The sequence below is a fragment of the Caretta caretta genome, chromosome 3, assembly GCF_965140235.1.
Source record: "Caretta caretta isolate rCarCar2 chromosome 3, rCarCar1.hap1, whole genome shotgun sequence".
In the NCBI taxonomy this organism is placed as follows: Eukaryota; Metazoa; Chordata; order Testudines; family Cheloniidae; genus Caretta; species Caretta caretta.
In genome coordinates, this window is record NC_134208.1 from 81,156,911 (window position 1) to 81,182,447 (window position 25,537).

The 25,537-nt window shown below is 41.7% G+C and overlaps 1 protein-coding gene across 2 annotated transcripts in view; it reads right to left on the minus strand.

Moving 5' to 3' along the window:
* Positions 1-16,053: 16,053 nt before the first annotated feature.
* The window catches only part of POPDC1 (popeye domain cAMP effector 1), a 55,305-nt gene continuing 45,821 nt past the window's right edge, over positions 16,054-25,537 (minus strand). Inside the window, exons 8-10 of one of the 2 annotated variants that reach the window (XM_048844912.2) lie at positions 25,021-25,162; positions 21,205-21,306; positions 16,054-18,051 (exon numbers count right to left, since the gene is read on the minus strand). In XM_048844912.2, the coding sequence (XP_048700869.2) occupies positions 21,239-21,306; positions 25,021-25,162 (210 nt within the window). In that variant the 3' untranslated portion in view covers positions 16,054-18,051; positions 21,205-21,238. The remainder of the gene's footprint in view (positions 18,052-21,204; positions 21,307-25,020; positions 25,163-25,537) is intronic. The other variant, XM_048844911.2, reaches the window with a different exon arrangement.

The following is a 25,537-nucleotide window of genomic DNA, read 5'->3' on the forward strand; positions in this document are numbered from 1 at the left end:
CTTCCTCAGCCAAGCTCTGAAGAAAATGGCCGACATACCTCCACCCACTCCATTGCCTGCTTTGCTTTCAGTTTAGGTTTTTGAGCCTTTCATGTGCTGAATCTGCTTTTCTCAGGGTGGTTAATTCCCTACTTCTTGCCTCTAGTCCCAGAGCTTGTTCACTCTTCTCATACTGCTTGATTACTGTGCAGTTTTTCAATATTATTGATTGTGCTGTCCTGCTTCGGCACCTCAAGCATGTCCATCAAATCTTCAAAGGGTGGTGGTGGACTCCTTGTCAAGTAGCAAACAAGTTCACGTTACTCAGTCTTTAGTTTACTCTGATCATTTTCAAATGCATCAGACAAAAGAAGTCACCATTTCCGCTCTTTTTCGGGTGGTGGAGGCCTGTCCATAGCTGTAGTAGTACCGAGAGAGAGAGAAAAGAGTCTGAGGAGCCTCATCTCAGTTCACAAGCAGCAGAGCAGGATCTCTCTCCAGTGCTAAAGGAGAGCTGAGGAAAATGGCAGCTAACACACTAGGTCAGATGCTGTACTCCTAAGGAGGCATGGTTTAGAGGGAAATACTCAGCTAATTCAGCTACACTGGCAGCATCCCCTCCAGTGTGTGAATCCACAGCCCACTCTGAAAGCACTCTCCATGACTATAGGATTTCTGTAGGAGAGGACACACCAGACAGCCTCTCTGCTCCACTTCACCGCATGGACCAGAGCAAGATTTGGCCGTTAGTTGGTTAAGACAGTAATGAGAGCAAGTCATTAGAGTCAGGAAGAAAATAGGAAATATTTTCTGCAAGTTTTGGGTTTATTTTTTTTTTTAAGTATTTTTGAAAATTGGGATTTTTTGGTCAAAAAGCTGGAAAGTTTCAAAAGGAACAAAAATTTTCACTAAAAAAATTGTCTAACAGTACCATTTCTGCTGTTACAAATGAGAGTTTACTGTTGCTATTTATTTGTATGTTGTCCTACTTGCAAACAAGATTGTGTTCTGGGGGGGGGAACGCTGCTTTCAATGGCTCTTCAGTGCTTCTTAAAATACATTGGATACTCGGGTTAATGTGGTGCTGGATAGGAATAGAACCTCCCCAAACGGATTGCTGCAGGGCAGGAATAGCTCAATAGGGCTCTTAAGAGTTCTCGCAGTGATATCTCATAGTAATAAACTGTCTGTGTTTCACACTCTGTGATATCTACAATACTGCTGGATATTCTCAATGTGTCCTATTGTGCCTAGTTAGTGAAGGCTATAGGCTGGCATCTGAAAAGGGGGATCAGGAACTGTAAAGGAGAGGAAAGGTTGGGGGGGGGACTAGAGCTTTTAAGTTGCTTGGCTTGCTAATGGTGCACTATATTAAATGGTACTGGTGATCTTTTAGGGTGTTAGTTTTTATGTATTATTCAGTTATGTTAGGGGTACATAGAGTACCTCTTACCCATAGGCACTTTTTTTTAGCATTGTACAAATATGCGTAGAGGGAAAATTCCCCTCTTCTCGTCTTGATCTAAACATTGTCTAGCTTTATTCAATGTGTATCATAATGTTTTAAGTTGATTATGTGAGAACTGCCTTTTTAGGTCCTGATCCTGCAAAGATTTACACATGCATAAATCTTTGTAGAATCAAGGTCTCATTTAACCATTTAATTTTTATATAGTCCAAGAAATATTAATGGCATCGCAGTCTTAATATTTTCAGAAGAGGGTGTATGTATGTGGATTTTATCCCCAGTAGAGGTTGCTGTTTACCTGTCTTACTGCTGCCTTGTAACTATAGACAATTCTTAGTATTTATGCAGTTATACTCCTAAAACTTCCATACACCACAGGCTCATCTACTCTGTAGCTATAACCATGTCTACTTAACCAGCTTCTGCCATCCCCATCTGACAGCCAAACAGCACTGACGCAACCTACTGCTATTTTTCTACAAGCATTTAGGCATAGATTTCAACGTGACACTCTTCAGGATTTAAATGCTAGCTTACCGCATTCGTTTAGTTGGTAAGCTATATCAGACCCCGAGTAATTTTTTATCTTCCTCATGTCAGACACAATGCACATGCAGTATATGCTTGCAGCCACTGAAGAATTAGCTGTCCGGTGAGCTTGTTATTTGGAGAGTGCAAGCAACTAACACAAACTGATCTACAAAGTAATCATTCTTCCGAGATCAGTGTGATGAGCTGACAGAAAGTTTAAAATCTAGCACAGTCCTTCTCACCCATTAAGACTAAAAGCCAAAATAAAATGTAAAAACATATCAGCTTTGCACTGTACATAATGTAAGAAGTTTTATAGGCAACTTATAACTAACTCCACTTAAGTGCAGTAGATGTGAACCAAAGAAAATCACAGAGCCATCAATCCATTTAAAACAAACGGAAATTAACATATTTAATAAAATCACTGAGGTTTACATATTTTCTGTGATATAAATTTAACTAATTTGCTCACCCTCCCGTTTAAGCCACTATAGACATGAAATCTGGGACTGACAACCCCAAGCATGAAATCCTGAGTCAAGTCCCAAAAGTCATGAGGTTGGCTTAAAAATCATGAGATTTTTAAAAGATTAACTTTGGGGTCTTTTTATTTGCCTGCTTCATTTTGAGCCTCTGTGCTTCATATAATCCTGCTGTTCTGTGCAAATAGGAAGGTTACAAACGCCCTTTCTTTTTAGATGGAAGTTGAGACACAGGATTGCCTGAGCTGGGGCTTTAAGAAAAATACCAAGTAATTTTGGGAGGGTATCATGAGAGTTTGCAACTCTGAAAATCCAATTTTTCAAGATCAGCTCAGACATTTGACTGCTACATCTGATCGAATGAAGAGAGAGTTTCTTAACTGTCATATAAATATAGAATTGAGGCAAGCGGAGGTCCCGACTGGGCAAGTGGATCTGTGTAGAGACCTCTCAGCCAGTTGCAAGACTGGGGCCTGAACCTGCAACTAGATTCTCCCGAATGCCATATCCATTGTCATTTCTTTGAACATGAGGAAAAAGTGCACAATCTCCAGTCATATCTGCCACAAGCCTATGAAATACCCTCATTGGCTTGTTGGGAACACTGGGCACTACACTAGGTAACTCGGGAGGGCGGAAGACCACGAGTGTCGATGAAGCCCTCCTCATCTAGCCCCGGATAAACCAAGGTCCCTTTGCTTCTTGAACCCTCTGTGATCCTGCATAACACTGAGGAAGCTAGCACTCAAACAGACAGGTTTGCACACAGCTCGCCAGCCAAGGCCAGCTTCGGCCTGGGAAACAGATAGATAAGGCAGAAATGTTTAGCAAAAACTAGTAACAAATAGGACCAAATAAGGCAAGGCTCGGGCAATGCTACTGAGGAAAAACACAACTGGCTGCTTTAGCTGATTGGCTACGGTATTTTACGGGGCAACAGGTAATTGGTTGCATAAGCTTGTGTAGTGAAGTAGGAAAAGGTATAAACTGTATACTGGAATCTGCTGCACTGGGGCAGGATTTGAGACAGCTCAATCTCCCTGTGCCCTATTTGGAGCTCCAAATAAACTTTTCTGCTTCTCCACCCCGTTGTGTTTATTGGGTGACGCACACTGGGCAACGAACCCCTGCTGTTGCTTGCCTCTGGCACTGGGTGCCGGCAACAGGCTCATTAAAATATTCCAAATTTTGATGTTTTGAGAAAATATGATCAAAAATCAAAATTTTGACACCCCCCCATCCCCCAGGGACATGCTTTTTTGAAAAAATAAAAAACATGAAAAAATTCTGTGTTTTTTAATCAGCTCTTCCCTTTGATTCTATATTTCCCCAGGATCCAATGAGATATGTACAGAAATCCTCTAAATTTAAAGTTCAGCACAGTTTGTTGCACTGTTTATCATAACAGGCCAATCAGCTTTCAGCTGAACACATTTTAAACAACATCACACACTCCGTCTCCCTTGCTCTGGCTATAACTCCTGATTCAGTGCTCATTGGTGTCAATGAGACACCGTCCCATGATTTCAAAAAGGATTGGAGCAGGTCCTTATGCAGTCTGGAGGCAAAAATATTAAATTCCACAACCAAATGTATAGAATAAACACATCTCAGAGTTAAATATCAGGTTAGCAAAGATGCAGAGATACAAAGCAGTGAGGCTTGCCATCTATAGGAAAAATGTGTGGCAAGGCTTTTTGCTCTTCCAAATTAAATAAGCGTGTCTGACAGAATGGGGAACCAACTGAACAGCTCCAGAGCTAGCTCTGGTTTGTAGGGGAGATTATTATGGGTTGGAGAGAAAGCCACAGGTGCTGGAGATGGGAAAGGGCATGCCCCCCTAAACAGGGGGCTTGCCCTCCACTTTTGAGAGCCTGCCCCTGGCAGGGAATATAATGGGGGAGGGAAAATCAACCTGGCCCCTCCCCCACTGGAGCCCTGACTGGAGCTGGGTTGTGGAAGGGCTGAACCCCTTCCCTGCTGACATGACTGAGGGGTGGCCAGGCCAGATTTGGTTGGCATTGTGATTTTATGCACCAGATGACATCACCACTCACTCAGATTTGGCCCGGATAGTGCTTAGTCATGAAGGAGGGGGATGGCCAGGCCAAATCTGAGTGCATGGTGTTGTGAATGGAAGTACCTGGGTTTAGAGAGGCCAAGAGCTTCAGAAAAGCTGAGGGGGGGTGGGCATTTGCATTTCGTTTTTAAACATCTTTACAAATATCGTGATTTAATTTTAAATGATGAAAAAAAGTTTAAAGTTGATTATTTTGTTATAAAAGACCACTTTTCACTCTTTGCCTATGCAGCATACAGTGCTTACACCACCACAGTCAATACCATCAGATTGAAGCACCTTCTCTCCTAGACGTTACAACATGCTTTAGATTCTTGTCACATCCTAAAGCCTGTGGGGTACTTACAGTCAGTAAAATGAGTTGAGGAAAAATAAGTACCATGCTTCCCCCAAAGGTGCAGGATATACAACTTCCACATCCATGCTGGAAGGTGGATTTGCCAACCTTCCCGAAGATTTCTGCATGAGAAGGTAGCTTTAATAGCCACTTGATCGTGCTGGTTGAAAAATGCGAATGCGGTTTGGTGGGAAATTTGGGGAAAATGTCTTTTCCTTCCATAATCTCTGTGACATTCTTCCCCCAGATTCATCATAAAGGCATGATTATGATATGATTATGACATAATTATGATGCACCTTGTATAAAATGTGTCATGTAAAGTGTCTATGGAAAAGTTATGATTTGATTAATATGATTATCCTATTTATAGGCATGTATCATTTTTGTATATAAAGTTATGAATATTGACTATGTATCTGTATTTCAAATGTGCTTGCGCTGTGTAACACCCACAACTAGCCTTTCAGGTACAACAAAGAAGAAGCTAGATGATGCTAATGGCCCATCAGCAGAAACAAAGGGCCATGGAAAAGGCTTGTTCTCACCCGGGGATGCTTCAGACAGCCAATAGATAATGATTGCTATGACTCAGCAAGGCATACAAGGACATGTGACCAGACATGATACTGAACTCCATTTTGGTACTTTTTTCAGAGTAGCAGCCGTGTTAGTCTGTATCCGCAAAAAGAAAAGGAGTACTTGTGGCACTTTAGAGATTAACAAATTTATTTGAGCATAAGCTTTCATGAGCTATAGCTCATTTCATCGGATGCACGAAGTGGAAAATACAGTGGGGAGATTTTATATACACAAAAACTTCAAAAACAGACTCCAACAAGAGACTGCTGAATTGGAATTAATTTGCAAACTGGATACAATTAACTTAGGCTTGAATAAAGACTAGGAGTGAATGTGTCATTACACAAAGTAAAACTATTTCCCCATGTTTATTTCCCCCCTCCCCCCACTGTTTCTCACACGTTCTTGTCAACTGCTGGAAATGGCCCACCTTGATTATCACTACAAAAAGTTCTTCCCCCCCGCTTGCCTGCTTGTAATAGCTCACCTTACCTGATCACTCTTGTTACAGTGTGTATGGTAACAACCATTGTTTCATGTTCTCTGTGTATATAAAATCTCCCCACTGTATTTTCCACTGCATGCATCCGATGAAGTGAGCTGTAGCTCACAAAAGTTTATGCTCAAATAAATTTGTTAGTCTCTAAGGTGCCACAAGTACTCCTTTTCATTTTGGTACTTGTATTGTTCCACAAACTGGCTTGGAACAAAGGGGTTCCTGACATATGGAAGAAACTATAAAAGGGGGAAGTGACATCACCAAGGGGCCTCACTCCCTCTACAGCTCAACACCTGAAAACATCTTAGGAACAAAGACTGACCTGGGAGAAGTTCTGGTCTCAGGCTGGAAGAGAAAATTCCTGCCTGTGTATAGAATATTTACAAACTGCTTGTACTAGCTAACATGATGAGACATTGTTTGATTCAAATCCTATCTAGTATATTAGGCTTAAAGTGTGTTTTCTGTTAGATAATTTGATTTGTTTGCTATCCCTTAAAATCGATCTGTAGTTAATAAACCTGTTTTATGTTTTCTCTTAACCAGTGTGTTTTTGAGGGAAGTGTTAGGGAATCTTAGCTCTGTTAACAAAGGCGGGTGAATATCTTCCCCACACCAAGGGGGAAGTGGACTAATAAATGAGCTTGCACCATACAGATCCCTGTCCAGTGCAAGATGGTATAATTCTGGGTTAATACTCCAGTAAGGCAAGGCTGGGGAGTATTTTGGCTGAAGCCTCTCTATTGTTGGTTCATGCAGTGGCTGGCAGAGCATTCATGAATACAGCTGGGAAGGGCCTCTGCCTGGGGATGTTACTGTGAGTGCAATCTTGGAGAGCTTTGCAGATTGTCAGAATGTCACAGTGTGAGAAGGAACCCAGATTAGTAAAACAGAGGGCTCAGCTGTACTCCAGTTCCAGGTGGCACCCTGGGGGGGACCCATCACAGTCTCATCCCCCACAACATGTTGGATAGAAAACAAAGACAACAAACAATTTTTTGTTTTCAAACAGCACTTTTGGGGAACATTTTGGCGGGGTTGGTAAAATGTTTTCCCCCCAAAACTGAACATATCCCACCCCCCCCACCCCCCAAAATTGGTACCACAAACCTGAAGTGTTTCTTTTTAATTTTTAAACCAAAATATTAGAATATTTACAGAAAAAAAAATGTGTTCTGGTTTTGCCATTGGAACCCTCTCCCCCTGCACCCCTGGAAAATTGATTATATTTAAAGTTTTTCATAACATTTTTAATTTTGGTCAAAAGGCCAATTTTTATCTCAAAAAATAGTAGTTTTGACAAAAACACTTTGACCAGCCCCACCAGGGGAGGTTCTGTAGCTGGAGGAGGCTGCCTGAGAAAGGCACTGAGTCAGTACATCTCCTGGTCCTACTACTCATGGGCTAACCTGCATTGGGGCTTGCTCCAGTCAGCTACCAGGGCTCTTAAAAATTCTTCTGACTGAAAGTGTTTTGCCTCCCATTGTGACAAGTTCCAGAATTTTTTTTTAATTTTTTCGCTTTGTGCCTTTGCAAACAGATTGTCTGTAGTCAAGTCTGTTTGTTTCCTTGTGTAAGAAATCATTTCCCTAGTATTTATATAAGCCTTTTACACAACAACTAGGAAGAAGGAATTAAAAAACAAAACAAGAAAATTGTATTGTAAAACTGCTGGGGGTTTAAAAAAATAAAAAGAGGGCAAAAAGACTTTAAAAAATTCAATTAGCCTTGAAGATTTTTTTATCCTATCATAGTACCTGTGCAGACAATTTACTATTGCATTATGAGATTCCTTAGTTTTCTGAACTAAAACACAGCACACGGGAATGAAGGAAGGTGACACAATAGTTTGTAAGTGGACACATTTCAAGAAGCTTCACTCTTGATCACTCCTTTTACTATAAAGGATGATGGGGAATTCTTCTCCCAAAGGCACTTTGCACAGGAAGTCAGGATGTGGCCCTAATAGATATTATTCTCTAAGGAGGAAGTTAAGGAGCAGCCTGAGAAATTCAAGTACTGTAAATTACAGTAACCGGATGGTATTAATCTGAGAGATCTGATAGCAAAGCTATCTGGGGATATGCAATACAGGTAAAATTTACCCAAGTGCAGAGGGCCCACTTAAGGTCCTACGTATCACTTAAGCCTTTAATAGGGGGCTCAAAATGTGGGAAGGGTCTTGTGCTGGCTTGTACTGGGATGATTTTCAACCTTAAGTCTTAAAATCAGCTGTCTTGAATATTGAGAAGTCACTACTGTTATTTGGCTTAAAAAAAGAGCCCAGGGCAATCCTGAGATTTGAAGACAGGCAAGCTTCACCTCAATTCTAGGCAAACTGACTGAATGTCTCAGGATAGAATAGTCAATGTGTGCTGATCAAATCTTCCCATGGGCCTTCTGTAAAAGAAAGTGATCACTTTATAAGCTCTTAAAGCTAAATCCACAATGAGATGTCAGTGCTTAAGTCCAAAATTTAGGTCTTCTATACCCCCATTCAGCTGCTGGCTAGCCCTGCAGGCACCTAAATTCCCTAAGTGCCCAAATTGTCACTGGCAAATCTTCCAGGAACCTACACTGCTGCTGCTGAGCATGTACAGAGCAACCTCAGGCCTCGCTCCCAGGTGCATAGCTCATGCCAGCTCAACTCTCAACATAGGATCAGGCCCTGGCAGTTTCCCCTGCAGGGCCTGATCCAGTAAGCATGCTCCAGATCAGACTTTGTACAGAACACAACTGCTGTTACTTCCCTACTAACCCAGCGGTTAACAGATTCACCCAGGCCACCTGGGTTCACATCTTCCCCCTCTACTTACGTGGTAAAGGGATTGCCCGTGAGTGCAATCACCACTGGGCTATATAGTCACATGCGCTCCTGCTTGCCCTCTCTCTCTCTTTGTGGCCCAATGAATATTTAATTAGGAATACACAGCGGAACCGCTTAAACAGGAGAGAGTAAGAGACCCACCCCAGAGCACAGGGGTTATGGCATTCAGCTCTGAAATCCCCTATCCTGGGTAAGTGCTCTCACACTTGGACTAACAGTTATCCTGGGAAAGGAGTGAGGGTGGTATGCAGTGGCACCACCCAAATTTAAAAAAAATTTTGAGAAAAAGTTTAAGCACCTAACTTCAAGAAAGGGCTTGTGGCTGTGAATCCCAAGCAGAGGGAGGTGCTGCCCTCTAGCCCAGACATAGGTACCTAAGTCCCTCATTAGCATTTCTTACTGGCTACCCTCAAGTAGCTCCCCTGCTCAGCTTACTCACTTTTGGGGATCCCATTCTTAGGTGCCAAACTCCATCCAGGTATTGTCTAGGGAACCGGGTGCCTAACTCACCGGTGTGGACCTAGATACAAGCATTGCAACACCTAACGTCTACGCTCCTTCTGCGGATCTAGCGCTTAGAGTTCTTTAGCCAATCTGTATGTGTGCATACAGGCGCTTATATTAAAAGGAACATAATTTACTTGGATTTTCCAAAAGATTGTGTGTCTGTGATCAAAGATAAAATCTTGTGCTTTAAAATATGGTTACCGTGTAGGCCTCCTCATTTCCCCTCTATAAGTTTTAGAATTGTGTTACTAAGCATACAAGGATTATAATCATACCAATTGAAAAGCCATTGGTTTAAAGTAATGACAAAACAGCTAGCAGCCAATAGAATGGTGCCATTTTTTCTAAACCAATGTACAATTGCAGACTTTTGTTGGTGGTGAGAAGCATATAGACTTTACCCCGTTACTGCTGAATACTTGGAACTTTTTGTTTTAGCATTGCCTCTGTGAAATCTCTAAATGACTCTCATATTATCATGCTTACAGGAAGTTTAAATGTCAGGACTAATTAATGAAGACAGTTTGTCTTCCCTTATTCATCCATTAAGTAGTCGGAACCTGCTCTTTCCTAATCAGAAACAGCTGGGACTAGCCTTGCGTGAGGGAGGAAAGACATTTTACTCAGTCCAACCACCATTTCCTATGACTACCACATTTCTGAACCCATCATTGGAATAACTGTCACTGTTCTTCCTAGTAACAACATAAAAGCATGTCACCAAAATTTCATTTTCTGAGATTCTAGGACAATGATTTATGAATGTGTAGTGTGAAGATCTCTCCATAAACATTGCTTGTGAAATTGCCATCTCTCATGCCTAGAAAGAGAGACTTCCTGAGGCCTCAGTTCTACGACAGGCTCTCCGCGGAAGCAAGGATGGGCCTGCAAAGTACGTAGTAAAGGATCCATCCCTTAATGTTTTATTGTATCAGGGTTTTACTACTGAATTTCCTCTTTAATTTGGTAACTGCTAAGCTGCCAGTGTCTTGGTCACTTTAAGCAGAGTACTGATTTTTCTCTAGCGCATTAGCATTTTGTTATCGTTCCCTCTCACTGTATAGCTTATGATAATCCTGTCTTATGGAAAAACAGACTACAGTTTTCATCTATATTTCACCATGATCTTACTTAGTTTTTGGTATTTAAATACAATGGATCTGTTTATATGAACAGCAATTTTAATAAAAATAGACTTATCTGAATGACATTCATTTGGCTGAAATTGTTTTGATTGCCGACTTTCCCCATTCTGAACGTATTTAATTAACTTTCCATCATCACTGAATCGAATACACACATGGCCAAACTTTAGGCACCTGAATAAGTGGCCTGCTGAGCAGCCGCAACTCGTTGACTTCGATGAAAGTTGTGAATATTTAACAGCTCCAAAAAAATTAGACCACTTATTTGAATGCTTAAGTATTGATTTTAGTGCCTAACTTTGAAAACATTGGCCTAGGATCCTGTAGAACAGTACTACCTACCTGTATGGTATGTCCATATGAAAGACTTGTTCCACTTTTATTTTAGACAACATATTTAATACATATTTGCATATTAAGGGCCAAATCCTGTAAACTTTTATGAGTTACGTTAGAATTGCAGAAAATATGAATAGACTTCATCTTTGCCGAGATGCATCTAAGCATGGCATGCTGGTGCCTGATTTAGACAACACAACAAACAACAAGACAGACTATTAGAAGGCTAGGAAAAATGCAAAGTAGAAAAGACTTAGTGAACAATGGAGAGTTTATTTTGTAATACAGTTGTCATAAATATAAAGGGAAGGGTAAACACCTTTAAATCCCTCCTGGCCAGAGGAAAAACCCATTCACCTGTAAAGAGTTAAGAAGCTAAGACAACCTCGCTGGCACCTGACCAAAAGGACCAATGAGGAGACAAGATACTTTCAAAGCTGGAGGGGGGAAAACAAAGGGTTCTCTCTGTCTGTGTGATGCTTTTGCCGGGACCAGAGCAGGAATGCAGGTCGGAACGCCTGTAAAGGGTTAAAATAAGCAATCTAGTTAGATATGCGTTAGATTCTGTTTTGTTTAAATGGCTGATAAAATAAGTTGTGCTGAATGGAATGTATATTCCTGTTTTTGTGTCTTTTTGTAACTTAAGGGTTTGCCTAGAGGAATTCTCTGTGTTTTGAATCTGATTACCCTGTACAGTATTTACCATCCTGATTTTACAGAGGTGATTCTTTTACTTTAATTAAAATTCTTCTTTTAAGAACCTGATTGCTTTTTCCTTGTTCTTAAGATCCAAGGTTTGGGTCTGTGTTCACCTATGCAAATTGGTGAGGATTTTTATCAAGCCTTCCCCAGGAAAGGGGGTGTAGGGCTTGGGGGGAAAAGACATTTCCAAGTGGGCTCTTTCCCGGTTATATTTGTTAGATGCTTGGTGGTGGCAGCAATAAAGTCCAGGGACAAAAGGTAAAATAGTTCGTACCTTGGGGAAGTTTTAACCTAAGCTGGTAAAAATAAACTTAGGGGGGTTTTTCCATGCAGGTCCCCACCTCTGTACCCTAGAGTTCAGAGTGGGGAAGGAACCTCGACAACAGTATACAGAAATGTTGCTCTTATTTCCTCAGTTGCTCCTCGTTCTGCACTTATTTCCTTCCTGGACCGAAAGATACCCTCCCCCACCTACCCAGCCCTGTTGTTTAAGGAAGCATTTGCGAACTAGCAGGAGTGAGAATTACACCAGGTGCATGGGATGGGGAAAGCAGGGCAGGCACAGTCACCCCAAGAGTCTCAACCATCCTGCCTCCAAGCAGGCAAAATAAAAAATGGTTACCTACCTTTTGTAACTGTTGTTCTTTGAGATGCATTGCTCATGTCGATCCCACTCTAGGTGTGTGTGCGCCCACAAGCAATATCCATAGGGTCAGCTGTGGTGCCCTCTGGACTGCCCCACTCATGCATCGGTGTATCAGGTGCCACCCTCCCTACGCCCTCTCAGTCCCTTCTTGCTGGCAGCTCCAACAGATGGGCAGGAGAGTGGGTAATGGAATGGACATGAGCAACACATCATGAAGAACAACAGTTATGAAAGGTAGGTAACCGTTGTTTCTTTGACTGCTTGCTCATGTTTCCATTCTGGATGACTCACAAGCAGTATCCCTGGAGGTGAGCAGCTTACAATACTACTCTGCTGAAGCCAGCATCGTCTCAGGCTTGCCGGATAAGTGTGTAGTGAATGTGTGAATTGATGACAGGGTGGCAGCCCTGCAGATATCTGGAATTGGCACATGGGCCAGGAAGACTGCCAAAGAGGCCTGCGCCGTAGTCAAGTACAATCGCCAGTGGAGGCACTTTCATCTGATTATAGCAAAACTGGATGCAGGCAGTGATCCATGATGAAATTCTTTGGGTAGATACCAGACAACTTTTCATCCTATCCGCCACGGCGACTAACAGCTGGGTCAACTTACGGAACATTTTGGTCCTTTCAATGTAGAAGGCTAGCGCTCTCCTGACATCCAGGGAATGCAACCTCTGCTCCTCCTCAGACTTATGAGGCTTTGGGAAGAAGACTGGCAAGAATATGTCCTGGCTCATGTGAAATTGTTAAACCACCTTGGGCAGGAAAGCTTGTTCTTGAAAAACATTGTACAGGGCAGCGCTGTGGTAAGTGCCCTAATCTCAGAGACCTTTGGGCAGGCGTTCTTGCCACGAGGAATGACACTTTCCAGGAGAGCAGAAGAAGGGAACAGGAAGCCAAGGGCTCAAATGGACCTCTGATGAGCCATGTGAGCACTGGTGGGGAACGTTCCTGTGGTCTAGATGACTGCAATTGACGTCATAGAGTGGGTCAGCGGGAGGATGACCAGTGCCTCCCTTTAGGTGACTCTTATCGAGAGGGTGGAGACTGGGAGCATGGTGCCGGCGATCTGAAGGGGTGAACCAGTGACCGGGGCAGATGTGGAGACCAGGGGCATGGCGACAAAGAGCTCTGCCTTGGCTCCGGAGACTGGCAGTACTCACTCACCTTCTGGGGGCTTTCACGGCTGGCTTGCCCTCGTAGGGAGCCTTTGCCGGGTCCATCGCAGCACATGGTGGGAGGGATAGCTCAGTGTTTTGAGCATTGGCCTGCTAAACCCAGGGTTGTGAGTTCAATTCTTGAGGGGACCGTTTAGGGATCTGGGGCAAAAATTGGGGATTGGTCTTTGTCAAGGTTCCTCCCCCACTCTGAACTCTAGGGTACAGATGTGGGGACCTGCATGAAAACCTCCTAAGCTTCTCTTTACCAGCTTAGGTCAAAACTTCCCCAAGGTACAAAATATTCCACCCTTTGTCCTTGGATTGGCCGCTACCACCACCAAACTAATACTGGTTACTGGGGAAGAGCTGTTTGGACGCATCTTTCCCCCCAAAATACTTCCCAAAACCTTGCACCCCACTTTCTGGGCAAGGTTTGGTAAAAAGCCTCACCAATTTGCCTAGGTGACTACAGACCCAGACCCTTGGATCTTAAGAACAATGAACAATCCTCCCAACACTTGCACCCCCCCTTTCCTGGGAAATGTTGGATAAAAAGCCTCACCAATTTGCATAGGTGACCACAGACCCAAACCCTTGGATCTGAGAACAATGAAAAAGCATTCTGTTTTCTTACAAGAAGACTTTTAATAAAAATAGAAGTAAATAGAAATAAAGAAATCCCCCCTGTAAAATCAGGATGGTAGATACCTTACAGGATAATTAGATTCAAAAACATAGAGAACCCCTCTAGGCAAAACCTTAAGTTACAAAAAAGATACACAAACAGAAATAGTTATTCTATTCAGCACAGTTCTTTTCTCAGCCATTTAAAGAAATCATAATCTAACACGTACCTAGCTAGATTACTTACTAAAAGTTCTAAGACTCCATTCCTGGTCTATCCCCGGCCAAGGCAGAATATAGACAGACACACAGACCCCTTTGTTTCTCTCCCTCCTCCCAGCTTTTGAAAGTATCTTGTCTCCTCATTGGTCATTTTGGTCAGGTGCCAGAGAGGTTACCTTTAGCTTCTTAACCGTTTACAGCTGAGAGGAGCTTTCCCCTGGCCAGGAGGGATTTCAAAGGGGTTTACCCTTCCCTTTATATTTATGACAGTCTTGCTTTGAGCAGGGGGTTGGACTAGATGACCTCCTGAGGTCCCTTCAAACCCTGGTATTCTATGAAAGTCCTTTGCTTTCTGCGTGCTGGGAGGGCGTAGACTCCGCCATGAGTTTGGGTCCCCTACTGCTCCCTGGAGTTGGTGGCAGATCCATTGGGGAGGGTAGGAGGTCCCCTAGGGAATGTATCCCCATGTGGCTCCGGAGTAGGTGGGCAGCTCAAACAGGGTCCTTTACTCAATGCCCCTTGCTCAATGCCAGGTCCTGCTTTTTGGACTTTTTCTTGCGCACCAGCTAAGGGGGTCAGTGCCGGGTAGAGCCCGGTGCTGGGGATGCGCTATGCACCAAGGCCAAAGTACGGGGAGTAGGGTCGAGGCAGAATGGCTCTGATGCTGGGTGGAGAGCAGCCTCCATGAGGAGGGCTCTCAAATGGATGTCAGGCTCTTTTTGTGTCCTGAGATGAAAGTTCTTACAGATGTGACACTTTTCTTTTACATGAGATTCCCCCAAGCACTTCAGACAGCTGCCATGGGGGTCACTAACAGGCATAGGCCTGTTACACTCAGCCGGAGACCGGAGCATGCCCTGCCTGGGCCAGAGTCCCTGCCGGGACCCTAACTTACTAGCTACAGTAAACAAAACTATTTACAGATCTAATACATGAAACGAAGAAGAAAACTGCTGGCCATTTGCTAGGCAAGGAAGAGAGGTGCTCCAACCAAACAACAATGGGTTATAAGGAGGAACTGAGAGGGTATAGGGCCAGTGGTGCCTGATATACCGCAGCATGAACGCAGCACTCCAGGGGGCGCCACAGCCGACCCTACGGATACCGCTAAGGCAAAAATCTCCAACTGCGCACATGGACATGCACACACCTAGAATGGAATAGACATGAGCAACACATCTCGAAGAAGAACCTCCTTCCTCCCTGGCAAAGTACCCATCTTTCCAGTGACCCCAAACAAACCCAAGGAAGTTAGCCAGTCCTCAAGCGATGTTCATATGAGGATTTGACAGTTTTCTACTGGTTAAAGCAATTTTTGCGACGGATGGGAAAGGGCTCTTCTCTTTTAGCCCTGCTTCTCAAAGCTCATGTGGCCTGGGGATCTTCCTCTGGCTGAAGAGAGCTGGAGGCATTTTTATCCAGAGGAGTCACTTAAAACATGAAAGACATGACTTCCCACTAAGGAGGCTGAGCCTGCTGCTGACCAGTGTTCCCAGTGCACAAGCAAGCTTGGCATGTGGACCACAATCCCGGGCTCCCTCACCAGTTGGCTGCATGGCTGCTTGACAATCAAACTGACAAACAAATTCTCAAGAACAAACATAAAAAGGGTGAATTTGTGTTTGAGACTGGCTGTATTTTAAGCTAAGAACTTCAAAGTTCTGGATTTATGATCTTCACAGTACACTGTAATATTTCTGGGATCATCCATATTCATTTTTGGTGCATCATCCCTGCTATAATTAAAGAGTCTCTAGCAGCATTTCCACTCAAACTCTTCTCTGAAAACTTCCTATAAAAGTTCATGCTAGACAAACTTACTTAGTAAATTCTACACACCAAAATAACCCAATCCCACACCCAATCCTCCGCATTTAGTATAAGTGCAAAAATTTAGGAGTTACAAATTTCAAATGCTCCTTTAATTCAAACATTTTTATTGTTTAGAAAATAAATGTTGCGGACTTGTCCTTAACATATCAAGTCCTCTGGCTATCTACAGTATTTTCTTTTAAAAAGGTCATGCTGTACAGTTATTTGACAATCAGCTACTATAAATGTTGCATAACCTTTTTCATGTCTTTAAGTTTGTCTTAAATGCTGATAATGCTAGTACCACACAACACTCATTGAACTTATACCTAGCCGCGGTGATTTTATCAGATCTGTATCTTTATAACCAGTTTAAGTACTTATACAAGAGATGGCAATGGATCCAAAAGGAGCTCTTATTGTCTACAAAGTAAATAAAGGTTTTTACAAAACTCAGTGAATTTATACGGTAAATTACCTCCGCTCCAAAAGGGGCCAGCGTGATCTACTGCATACATGTGAGATGTAAAATGTATTTAACATATATTTACATAAACTGGTAACTATGGCTCACCTCAATGAGAATTTTTAATATGCAAAAAACAAGCCACAAGACACACTGAAGTAACATTAAAAATTAAATTTAAAGCCACAGAAACAAGTGTCGTGCTTTGGCATTGCAAGAGCTTCAGAACAGTGTAAAAACAGATTATATACCATAGGCACAGGCTGATTCAAGGACACTCTTAGGTTTAGCTTCACTGGCAATACTAGGACGATGATCACAGTAAAAAGATCAGAGTGAGTTTAAGCCCGACTCCCACTGTTATCCACAATCTCATTATTTGTCATATTCTAGTCTCCACATTCTGTCATCTTAAATTGTTACACAGACTGTTGTATCTGCCATTACGTTCTTTGACAATGAATACAGTTTATTATTGTGATAAATACATTGACGTTATTTAGGCATCACACAAACTGGAGGTGAAGCTGGTAGCACCACCTATTATTAAGGCTGCCCAACACTTCCCATTACGAAGGGCCCTTTTTTGAACTACTTATAATTTTGCCAAACCATAACTGTTTGGGCTGAAATTTTCCATACTGGGCATCTCCCTCAGGAGAACTTTTTTGGAAAACTTTAGCCAAAACGGTGCAGCTATTTCCAAGAACAAAACTAGGGAAAAATACATTATTTTGGCCACGTTTAAAAATTCTGGTGATTTTTTTTTTTAAAGATGCTTTAGAACCCCCATGCATTAGAGCGGAGACTTGAAATTTGGCAGAAGGATGGCCTTTGTGTCAAATCTATACATTTTGCCAAATCCTTGTGAAAAATAGAATGTGATCATGTAATTAAAAATTGCATCATAATGCATACACATAAGGGGGCCAAATATAGGTTGCATGGGAAACTTAATTCTGGCTTTTCCTAACTTTTGAGTACTTGACTGTGCAACTTTAATGTTCTTTTTAAATTGTTTTGTGTGTGTAAAATATAAACACACACTTTCATGCACACACAAAAAAAGTATTAACTTCATTTTGAAATTGCAATATTAATAACTATGGTGTTCAGTACAAATGATATTGGGTCAAATTTTCCAAACATTCCCATTCACTTTCACTGGGACTTAGGCTCGTTAGTGGCTTAGAAAAATGGGACTTGGGTGATTTTAAAAGTGGTCCTCAGCAAGCAAATAAAATTTCAGACTAGTCTGTTGCTTAAAATTGAATTCAACTAGGCAGAGAGCTAAAGTAAAAATACAACCATTCAAAAATCATGGCCAATAAGTAAAAATACAATGTCTTTTTAATTTTTTTTTAAAAGGAGAATAAATAAAACTTGGCATCTTTATTTAGAAGCCACTAACACAGGTATATTGTGGTTTAATTCTCTGAAAGTAAAGGTGCTGATAGTTTTCAGAATCCCATCAAAATAAGCTTCTTGCTTTTGCCATGTCTACAGCGCCATGTCTACTCAAGGTAGTCACTGAACCTCAGGCTTAACAGCAGATGGTAGTTCAAAGACATCATCTTCACCACTTTCTTCTATCGGTTTCATTTTTGCTGAAGCTCTCATATAGGGAGATGTCCGGCCTGCCACAATTTCAAAAGAGAAGAAAAAGTTAAACTGAAGAATACACCCCCGCCATGATATAGACTTATATGTGATAAGGACACAGCAAATCTGATGATTCTCCCAAAGGTGAAGAATTTATATTTTCCAGGTGAAAGTCAATTAATTTGACATCTGTACTATAGCATTAGGAAATCATGAATGCCAGGTAAAGGGGATAGGAATCATAATCTTTTAGGGCCAAATGCTACTGTCCATACTCAGGAAAAACTCCTTTTGTGTCAATGGGAGTTTTCTGCACTTCTTACTCAGGGAATTGTGTTCCCGATAGGTATTTTTCTTATTGCTGTATTCATGCACGAATTGGCCCAAAGAAATAGAAGGAGGACTTAAGCACAAAAGGTATCTCTGAGTACTTGCCTCAGGATACGCAGTCATGACAAAATTCTTAAGTTTACTCTGGCAGATCTCAGCCAGAGTAACTGATCATAGCTCCACTGCCTCATAAGCAACAACATGGGATAAAACATACTGAGGGGTAAGATACAAATCCCATTGCATAAACAACTATAATGAAAAACATGTATGTTATATTAACAACAAAATGTAGGACTAAATAATATGCACCATATAGCTAATGACTGAAATTGGTTCACTGCTCTAGCAGTAGGTGGTAGCCTTCAGGCAAAGCAGCAAATGTATAAAACCCTCTAAAGGAGAGCACACAAAAGCACACACTCAGTTGGAAGTTAATGGGCATTTTGCCTGAGAATGGACTTCAAGATTTGAATCTATAGGAGTACATACTGTGGAGGGGGATTTAGTTTCATAACTCTCATCTGACAGGTAAATCTATGTCCTCCAATCTGAAAATTGTATTTAACTCCCTGTCTTCTCTCAATTCCCTAAAAGTTCAGCAGTCCTTCATTCACAACTGGTGCAGGCTTTGGACTGGCACAGTTTATAAACAGCCTGCATATGATGACTGAAAACAGTATGAAAAAACTTTAAAATGTTAAAATATTATCCGAGAAGAAAAACAGTAGAAGAAACACACTATATATGCAGATAAGAAAAACATTTCCCTTCAAGAATCTTTGCAGTCATAACATATGGTTAGTAAACTGACACTTATTACATAAAACTACTTAAACTTCAATCCATCCACTATGCAATAATTAATAAATGTTTTATTTTTATTACCATGGCACCTACGAGCCCTAGTCATGGACCAAGGCCCCATGGTGCTTTGTGCTGTACAAAGACAGAAGAGAAAGATGGTCTCTGTCCCGGGGAGCTTACAATTCAAGTATATGCTTTCCATTACTGGGATCAGATTTAAAAAATTACACTCATGCAAACACTGGAAGGCATTAATCAATGCTTTTAGACCACCACATGTAGTAAATGTATTATGCAGTACTTTCTGCCCCCCCTCCCCCAGTATTTACAAACTACTTTAATTACTCAGCTGGCTTTATACAGAGATTATTACGTATATTATTAAATACAGGATTACAAAGGCCTTGTTTTAAGATACTTAATTTTGTGAGTAAAAATTGCAAGTGCAGGTTAGGCCACTTAGGGGTATAGCTACACTGCAATGAAAACCCCGCAGCAGTGGGTCTCCAAGCCCAGCTCCACTGACACGGACTTGCACTCTGGGGCTAAAAATAGTAGTATAGACATTATTGCTCAGGCTGCAGCCTAGGCTCTGAGACCCTCCCTCCTTGCTGGGCTTCAGAGCCCGGGCTCCAGCCCAAGTGAAAACATCTACACGGCTAGGTTAAGCCCTGTAGCGTGACCCTGAGAGTCAGTTGACCTGGGCTCTGAGACACGCTGCCATGGGTGGTGGTGGTGGTTTTGTTCAGTGTAGACATACCCTCAGATGTTTAAATCTGAGATTTGTGGGTGAAGTTATGGATTTAGATATCTAAGTGACCTAAATAGCGGGCACAAATTGCACCCATAAAAATGGAGGCCTGAAAATTTAAAACTAAAGTTTCAATTTCTTTTTTAGATGTCACTAGTAGTTAATAATTTTGAGGGTGATATGAGCAAAGCTTATTTTCCTTTATTCAGAAAAGCCCATGTCTCTCCATAGTAGGCAGAAGCACGGTGGCACAAGCCTGCTGAACAGAGTTGGCAGTCTGCTCTCATACTGTAAATTTCTTCTGCACCACAGAAGTAGACTTTTGAAAGTGCCAGGGGGTGCTTGACCCCCAGCTCTGTCCCAGGCCCACCCCACTTCTTCCCCCAAGGCCCCACCCAGTTCTGTCCCCTCCCCAGAGTGCACCACATCCTCGCTCCTGCCCCCTCTCCCCCTCAGCCTCCTGCACGCTGTAAAACAGTTGATTGTGGTGGGTGGGAGGCACAGAGAGAGAGGAGAAGATGCTGATCGGCAGGGCCCGCCTGAGGGCAGGAGGTGCTGGGGGGAGGGGGAGGAACTGATGGGCAGCTGCTGGAGGGTGCTCAGCACCCACCATTTTTCCCCCCATGGGTGCTCCAGCCCCGGAGCAGCCATGGAGTCAGGGCCAACATTCTGCACCAATGTCATGCCCTTGCTTCCTCCAAATGCTGAAGCATCATCTAGGCATGCCTCTATCCTTTGTAAGGAGAACATACAAAGCCTGAATAAGCCTCAAACCTGGGCCTCCAATACAATAGTCTATTGCACTGTCTCCAGTTCCTAAGTTCAAATGCCTATAAAAAACGGTATTTCCTGTGAAACCCAATCCTGCTTTAAACCACAAGCTGGGTATAACATTGAACATACTGAGTAACACCCAATGAAAGCATTACTGAAAAAAATCCTCATACTACCTTCTTCCTTAGCTTAGGCCTTAGAGGGTTGCAAATACAGAATTTGTAGAGACCAGCAACACTACTGAGTGAGCTAAACCAAATACTATTTTTTTTTTAAAAGAGACTAAGTCACCTTGCATGTTTATTACTGTTAATCATTAGGCTTATTTTGTAGCAATAACATTGAAACACCATCAAAGATAAAATTAGCTGAAATTATTTGTCTGCTCCAATTCATTCTTTCCCCCACTTACTTATGTTTTTAAAAAAGTTACTTCACAGTTTCATTTCTAGTAAGTTGTGCACAGATGCATTGTGTATTTCAAGTACAAGTACCAATCTGGCATAAGCAAACTTCATTTTAATACCTTTTTGAGGATGTTGGGTTAATATGTGATGTTATCAACAGAAAACATCATGCTGCAAACGACCCGCTCCATAAGTATTATAGAACTCTTGTTGGTTATTTCCTTAATATAAAAGCAGAGTGTTAGTTTTTTGTTTTTAGTTATTTAAACTTAAAACACAGTTTATTAGTATGTGAGTAGATATTCTTGCTAATAGAACCAGTTTTCCCTCTTTCTGTTATAAAACTTTGATAAAGTCTTTATATGGATTTCTTTTTAGAAATGTATTAGAGAATTTATATTTTTGGAGCACAGCAGCAAAGTCATAACTTAAAAAAAAATTCTTTCAACTCATTCAAAAGATGAAGTTCTAGTTTTTACAAGTGTATTCCAGTAAGTACATGAAACTTAGGAGAGTATTTTTTGCTACTACAATGTAGAAAAATCCTAATCAGACCTTTTTACTGGGAAGCTTTTGTCTACACAAGAACTGGTCACATAGAAGGTTATAATTTATGCAGAGCCTTATACAGATAAGCTCCCTTTTATTGTTTTCTCCTATGGCAGAAGACACTTGCTTTTCGCTTGTTGCCCTTCTCTAAATAATCTACTGTGGGTTTTACTGCTGTTTTGTTTTTACTAAAAAAAAAAAACCGTACATTGGTTTATGCTCTAGGCTGCAGCTTGAAGGGGAACTCAATATTGGTACATTTATGCCACAATTGGAGGCATACTGGCATGCATCATTGGACAAGTCTGAAAAGCAATTATTGAATATGCTGCACCTACGGGTGCGACAGGGCTACCTGAAACATAAAAGTGGAAAGCTAGATGTCCACCTTTTTGTTCAGATTGCTTTTGGGACCCGAGAGAAAGAGAGCCCTGGCTAAATCTTCTTCTCAATACCTACATTCAGGCAATGCTAATTTGTGACAGTGGAACTGTGTCATATAGACAGTGTTATATAGGGGTAACAGACTACCCAGCCGTCTAGGCAAAGAATTTAATTCCATAGAAGCACTGCATATCAATGAGACAGCTAATCCCCTTCTATCAGTTTTGGAAGCTTAGACACTTTATTAACTAACACAAAGAAATCTTGTTGAGAGAAACAAAGAGATGGAATAATAGGAATACAATAGCGAAGAGGACTTTACCAAGTATTATTAAACTCAGGTTTATCTTAAATGTGGATTAATATTATCTCTGAAAATTGTAAGCCTTTAGATAATGTTGAAATACTGGAGTAAACACTGTGAAGCTGTTAACTAGAAGTGAGGTTCTCTTCCAAACTGCCCATGACAGTCTCCCAATTGCACAAATATAATCATTCAGTTTCCTACATAGGAAAGAGAGGAAGTTGTATGCGGGAGAGCTCAGAATTAATGTCCCCCAAAACCCTGTCTTGCTGGAAAAAAGATCATAGGAAAATTAAGAAAAATCAAATCTGATCTGCCGCTAACCCCCTAAAACTACATCCTGTCAGTCACCCCCTAACAATCAGGGTGGAACACTCCTAGGGCTTGTGCTCCTATAACTGTGATGACAATATATCATTGGTAAAAAGTAGAAAGAAAAGGACTCCCCAAATCTGGAGGCTTGGATAAGAATTGTAAGGGAGACAGTGGAGAATGGATAATTAAGGTGGTGCCTTAAGGTTAAATAAAAATTGTTAAGTCATCTGTTTTTTTTCATATTAGAAAGAGAGAAATTTGGTATTGGTGGACCACTGACAAGTTCTTATGCATTAAGGTCCTAACAGCTAAACAGTGAGATCGCGAGAGCCACCATAGTTAATTCTGTATGACCCAGTTAAACTAAGAGCTTGTGCCAGCTCGGTTAGGCACATTTTTTTTTATTTCCAATATCTGATTTCAGGTTAAAATGATTACTAAAGCTTATTTAAGTTAAGTGGGAGACAAAAAGGAAAGTATTGACATGAACACATATGACCCAAGTACACTTGATAAACAATTTTGGGTGAATGTAAATATTGCAGGATGAGAGGAGCCTATTTTTCTAAGCAAAATTTGTTAGATTCTCTATGTTGAAAACAAGTAACATAATATGATCATGGAACCTGATGATTATAAGAAATTGTTTTTAAATAAAAAAAATCTGGATCTAAAATGCGTATTTGGAAAAAAATAAAGAAATTCTTGATGTGTGTGTGCACGCGTGCCAGAGGAAGTGACCATCTAGTCTGGTGCCCACATAACTTAGGGATTTGGGCACGCCTGTGATAGTGAACGTGAAAGTAACCACACAGTTGTGGGCAAATCAGCATAACATAGTAAGACTGCGTGTCTTTAGAACACCTCCAATAAGCTTCCTATAGTTCTACATGCAACAGAGAAAAAAAGCCAAACTAAATTGAGTTATTTAAAAAATTTCTATAAAGGTATAAGATCCTGATGCAAAAAACACAGAACCTGATCCTGGCTTTCCCCATTCCACCTACTTTGTGCTACTCTAGGGGTTCGGAGCAGGTGGAAAGACAGTTTAACTGCCTACTTGGAGATTTCCAATGTTGGCACAGTGCAGACATTTTTAGCTCTATGTCACATTCCTCCCACCATACCCTTTATTGCCAGATAGAGAGGGAAGAGCATGTGCTCTGACAATTCCTGGAGAGTAAAATTATCAGTAGTATTTAAGCGCCTTAGGATACGTCTACGCTACAAAAAACAAACAAACAAAAAAAAACCAAAAACACAACCCACAACCCACCGGCAGCGAGACTCAGACCCTGGGTCAACTGAGTCAGGCTTGCACTGTGAAGCAGTGTAAATGTTAATGCTCAAGCTGGAGCCCGGGATCCAAGACCCTCCCTTCCTGCTGGGCTTCAGTACCTGGGCTCCAGCCTTAATCTGAATGTCTGCATTGCTATTTTTAGCCCAAGCCCACGTCAGTTGATCTGGGTTCCGAGGCTCACTGCCTTGGGTCTCTTTTCTGTGTAGATGAACCCTAAGAGACCTAGCCATGGACCAGGGCCCCCTTGTATTAAGCTCTGGGCAAACAGAGAACAAAAAGATGGTCCCTGACAATGACTCTTCATAGGTATTACCAGCCAGCACAATGTAGGACAGCTCTGAGGCTGCTCTAAATTGCACTATGAGCCAAACCAGCCCCAGCATCAAAGAGCTTGTAAAGGTAACATAAAACCACCATTGCCGACCCTGCACCAAGCGCTCTCCAGTGCGGCTTAGATGCAGCTATAGCAGTGGTTCTCAAACTTTTATACTGGTGACCCCTTTAACATAGCAAGCCTTTGAGTGTGACCCCCCCCCCAAATTAAAAACCACTTTTTTTATATATTTAACACCTTTATAAATGCTGGATGCAAAGTGGGGTTTCGGGTGGAGGCTGAAAGCTCACAACTCCCCATGTAATAACCTCGTGACTCCCTGAGGGGTCCCAACCCCCTGTTTGAGAACCCCTGAGCTATAGGCTATAGCCCCTGTGTACACGATTCATGCATTATTTTTTATACTGAATACAATTACTGAAACTTTCAGTGTTATTTATACATGTGATGTGCCTCCCTTTCTCAAATATATCTGTTTGATATTATTGATCTCAGACATTATAATGTAGATCATTTCTAGTATTAGTAACACTCCCTAATTTTTAAATTAGGTATATTCGGCTGCCATCCAAAGCCACTATACCATGTCTCAACTTCCCTACAGCTTAGTACAAAAGCTCCTTTTATTTACAGCAACACACAAATGGCCCAAATCTTGCTCCCACTGAAGTCAATAGAAGTTCTGCAGTTGTCCTTAATGGGCCACAGGGCTGGGCCCAAGATTTGCTTCACTTTTTTGGAGGACTCACGAAGAGAGGAAGCAGTGGAAGACCCACGGAGAAACTGCTGCAAGCCATCTTCACTGTCACTGGAACTAGCCATGCTGTTTCTCATCTGCATCACAGAAAGCTGTGAGCAAAGGCTGGGCTGCTGCTCCATTTTTTTGGAAGTCTGAAATAAAAAGGTTTTAATATATTACAGCTACATTTTAGAGAAACGAAAGCAAATCTTCCTCCATTGTAGGATCTTTGGGCTAAAGTATGGCTATTAACGTCAGAGGTGAGCTCCTATGCATTAGTGGCTATGGGCATTCCATGCAAGTGAGATTGAAGAAAGCATAACGATTCTCCAGTGAGAGAAGTGAGCTCGATTCATTGCTCTAGAGGCAAAATGGGGAGTGAGCTTGGAAGAGACACTCACCATGCTTTTAAAAACCATGGAAATAAGATGTTAAAGAGAGAAGTATCCTGCATTCATTCATCTTGCCCACACCGTTGTGAACACCACACTCTAACACCCCATTAAGATTTCAGTTCCATCTCCAAC